This window comes from Triticum dicoccoides, chromosome 5A, assembly GCF_002162155.2.
Source record: "Triticum dicoccoides isolate Atlit2015 ecotype Zavitan chromosome 5A, WEW_v2.0, whole genome shotgun sequence".
In the NCBI taxonomy this organism is placed as follows: domain Eukaryota; kingdom Viridiplantae; phylum Streptophyta; class Magnoliopsida; order Poales; family Poaceae; genus Triticum; species Triticum dicoccoides.
The window spans coordinates 401,129,999-401,133,761 of record NC_041388.1 but is presented as its reverse complement, the minus strand read 5'-3'; the positions used below and the strand labels follow the sequence as shown (position 1 = coordinate 401,133,761).

The following is a 3,763-nucleotide window of genomic DNA, read 5'->3' as shown; positions in this document are numbered from 1 at the left end:
GCCTATGTGCCCCTTCGTACGCTGCTACTAGTACTAGAAGAGGTCACGTGCGATGGCGGAAATCCAATTATCATTTTTCTGCGGCATATACTGTGCGGCATTGACTGGCCAATAGGAATGGCCGGCACTGCTTCCATTTCCTCTCGTCTCTCTGCGACGAGAAAAGAAAAGAGCGATCGGATTTGAGATGCTTCCAAGACTGTCGCAGCGCTTGCCTGTCCGGCGCGACATGTACAAGGTATTTCCCACTTTGATTTTTGGCGGAAAAAGGGGTCGGGTGTAGTAAAGGAAATACTCCCTTTGTTTCTTTTTTACTCCGTATATATTCTTTTTTTTGCGAGGATTATACTCCGTATATTCGATTTGTCATAAGTCAAATTTTCTAAAGTTTGACCAAATATACATTAAAAAATACCAACATCTACAAAAGAAATCGAGGGTTTGACTTCAAACAAACCTTGATATGTAGAGTAAAAAGAAACGGAGTGAGTATTTTGAAGATGGAAAGGGTTAAAATTTAAAAGAGGCCGCAAAAGATCCGCGAGTAAACCGAGAAAACAAACGGAGCGAGGGCAGTGGCTGGCGGAAGTGTCACGGGCGTGCCTTGAAAGTTGGATCTCAAGACGGAACTCCCGATCCCTCCCTCCGAAGCGAAACACCCAGACAGACATACAGACGCAGCGACGACACATATTCCCTCCCACCACCCCCACCGCCCACTCCTCCCCCGCCCCAGCCACCGCGCACGCTCCCCGAGGCAGACCCACTCGCCCGCCTCTCTCCCTTCCTCCCTTCCTTCTTCCCTCCGTATTCACCAGTCACCACCACCCTGGTGGTTAAAGCCAGAGCCACCACCTCAAACTCACACCCCGAGTTAGAGTTAAAACCCCGAGCCGAGCTTCCCTAGTCCTGGTAGTGGAGTGGTTTAGAAACCTCCGCCGTCTCTTCCTCCAACTGTTTCAGTGCAGTAGGCCCTCTAGCCCGGCGGGTGAGCGGGAGCGCGCGCGATGGAGCGGTGCGGGAGCTGGTCCGAGTCCGACGCCGCGGCGCAGGCGGCAGCGCAGAAGGCCGTGCCGGCGCCGTTCCTGACCAAGACGTACCAGCTCGTCGACGACCCCGCCACCGACCACATCGTCTCCTGGGGCGACGACCGGGTCTCCACCTTCGTCGTCTGGCGCCCGCCGGAGTTCGCCCGCGACATCCTCCCCAACTACTTCAAGCACAACAACTTCTCCTCCTTCGTCCGCCAGCTCAACACCTACGTAAGCGCCCGCCGCCGTTTCCGCTTCTGTTTCTTGGCTGGTTGGGTTCACGACGCATGCATGGAACGGTGGCTGACTGACGGGGTGTGGCAATGTCGCAATGCAGGGGTTCCGCAAGGTCGTGCCGGAGCGGTGGGAGTTCGCCAACGAGTTCTTCCGCAAGGGGGAGAAGCAGCTGCTCTGCGAGATCCACCGCCGGAAGACGTCCGGGTCCACCACGTCGTCGTCCCCGCCGCCCTTCTTCGCGCCCCCGCACTTCCCGCTGTTCCACCCGGGCGTTTCGGTCGCGCATCACCACCAGCAGTTCGTGGGCGAGGACGGGGCAATGGCGGCGCACGCTGGCATGGGCGTCCCGTTCATGCAGCCGCATTGGCGCGACCAGGGCGCGCCTCGGCTGCTGGCGCTGGGCGGCCCCGCCGCGCCCTCGCCGGGGGCGGACGGCAACGGCCGCGCGTCCAGCGCGGCGGTGCTGATGGACGAGAACGAGCGGCTGCGGCGCAGCAACACGGCGCTGCTGCAGGAGCTGTCCCACATGCGCAAGCTCTACAACGACATCATCTACTTCGTGCAGAACCACGTGCGCCCCGTGGCGCCCAGCCCGGCTGCGGCCACGTTCCTCCAGGGCCTCGGCAATGGCATGCAGCCGCGCAAGATGCCGCCGGCCAGCACCGGCGCCGGGAACGGGCTCAACACCTCCGGCGGGAGCACGACGTCCAGCAGCTCCCTGACCATCGCCGACGAGCTCTCGCCTCCGCCCAACCACCTCTCCGCGGAGAAGAGCGGCGGAGAGGCCGGCAGCAGCAGCGCGGCTCTGTCGGCGCCCACGAAGCTGTTCGGCGTGCACCTCAGCGCCGCCCCGGTCGGCGCGGGGAGCAAGAGACCGCCTTCCCCCGAGGAGGAGCTGCCGTCCACGCCCCCTGCCACGAAGGCCCGGCTGGCGCTCGAGAGCGACGACCTGAGCCTGTCCGTGGCGCCGCCGTCGCAGCCTTGCGCCGCCTCGTCTCCAGCTAGGAGTTAGCTAGCTAGATAGCTAGTTAGTATTAGCTCACTCACCTAGCAAGCAAGCAACCAAGCAGGGTAGCATCCGCGTTGCTGCATGCAACCGCGGACCATTTTGCTGTGTTCTAATCCGACCGACGTGTTCCGTTTCCTACTACTGTAGACCAGTTGTTAGTTTGTTGCTCCCTCCCTCCTAAAGTTAGCCAGTGCTTAGCTTAGCTAGGGTTCTGTCTGTAGACTCTAATCGCCCAGCACTCAGAGCAAGTGCCATCATGTGCCCGAACTAATCGAAGCCAATCCGGTGTTTTTTGTACAGTACTGCTCTGAATCTGATAACCAGTTTGTAGTAGCAAGCAGCAGATGAACTGTGGCGCCGCTGATGGCAAATCTTTTGTTTGCACGGCAAGTCCGGGAAGTCAGCAGCATCCTCGATTTAAAATCGCTTTCTTTGGTTGCCTTTGCCTTTTGCGTGCGCTCGGCGAGTCAAAGATGGGGAAAGGCTGTTGCCTGTTGCATTGCAGCCATTGCGGCAGGCTCGAGCCCATTGGTCACACGCACACACGCACACACAGGTCGTAGCTCACCGAGCGAGTCTCGCTTGTTTCTGAGACGTAAGGTAGAGTACTGCATGCCGTAGAGTAGTACCAGTACGAGCACTAGCTACTTGTAGGTTGTAGCCCTAGGCTGGCTGGCTGCTTGACATGTGAAGATAGAGAGCAGGAGTACGTAGGCTGCGGAATGCATGCCCGGGAAACCCGAGAAGCGGCCGCGTGATGATTAGAGAGGGCTGAGCCTGGAGAAGATCCTGAGAAGTCTAATCCGGAGCCGGAAACGTAGAGGCCGGGCAAGCAAGAGATCTCCTCTGGCTGCTGCTTCCCTCTCTCTCGGGCGAGGGGAGGTGGCATCGGCATCGGGCTCTGTTTCTTCCACTGTTCGCTTCTGCTGTTTGTTGCTGCTGCGAGGGCGGCAGCAGGCAGCAGGGGGGGTGGGGTGGCGGGGAGAGGAGAGGAGAAGAGAGACCAGGCCGAGCCAACGCGGGCGGGGTTCCCACGATATTCCGAGAACCCAAAAGGGAGGGAGGTCGTCCGGTCCGGAGGACTCTGACTGCCTTCCGTTCCCTCGGAACGTGATAGTTCTGCCAGATTCCCCCGGTCCGCAGCATGCAGGCGCAGGACCCCACGCCGGTGTAGTTCCCTCCGCTCTTCCACATGCCCCTTTTCTTCACTACTAGGTACACGTACCGGCTTACACGCATGCCTGCTGCAACCAGCATGAAAAAAGCCTTTCCGCTGTACCCCCAGCGGCCCCTCTTTATAGCTTACGTTTTCCTTCATCTTTTCTTCTCTTTTTCTCTTTTAGTATTTTGCTATTCTCTTACTGGATGAGTCTGGGAAATACTGCTTCCGTTTCGTCTGTTATACCTGTTGATGTACTAAAATGTGTAGTCTAATCTGACTCATGCCATATGAAGATTATTGGTTTTACAAGTTAAGCAAAACAAA

At 58.3% G+C, this 3,763-nt stretch overlaps 1 protein-coding gene across 1 annotated transcript; it reads left to right on the top strand.

Moving 5' to 3' along the window:
• The first annotated feature begins 733 nt into the window (after window positions 1-733).
• Window positions 734-2,576, top strand: LOC119301819 (heat stress transcription factor B-4c-like). The gene is made up of 2 exons (XM_037578796.1): window positions 734-1,262; window positions 1,369-2,576. Exons 1-2 carry the CDS (start codon window positions 1,008-1,010, stop codon window positions 2,278-2,280), a joined length of 1,167 nt encoding a protein of 388 aa, XP_037434693.1. The 5' UTR covers window positions 734-1,007; the 3' UTR covers window positions 2,281-2,576.
• The last annotated feature ends 1,187 nt before the right edge of the window (window positions 2,577-3,763 follow it).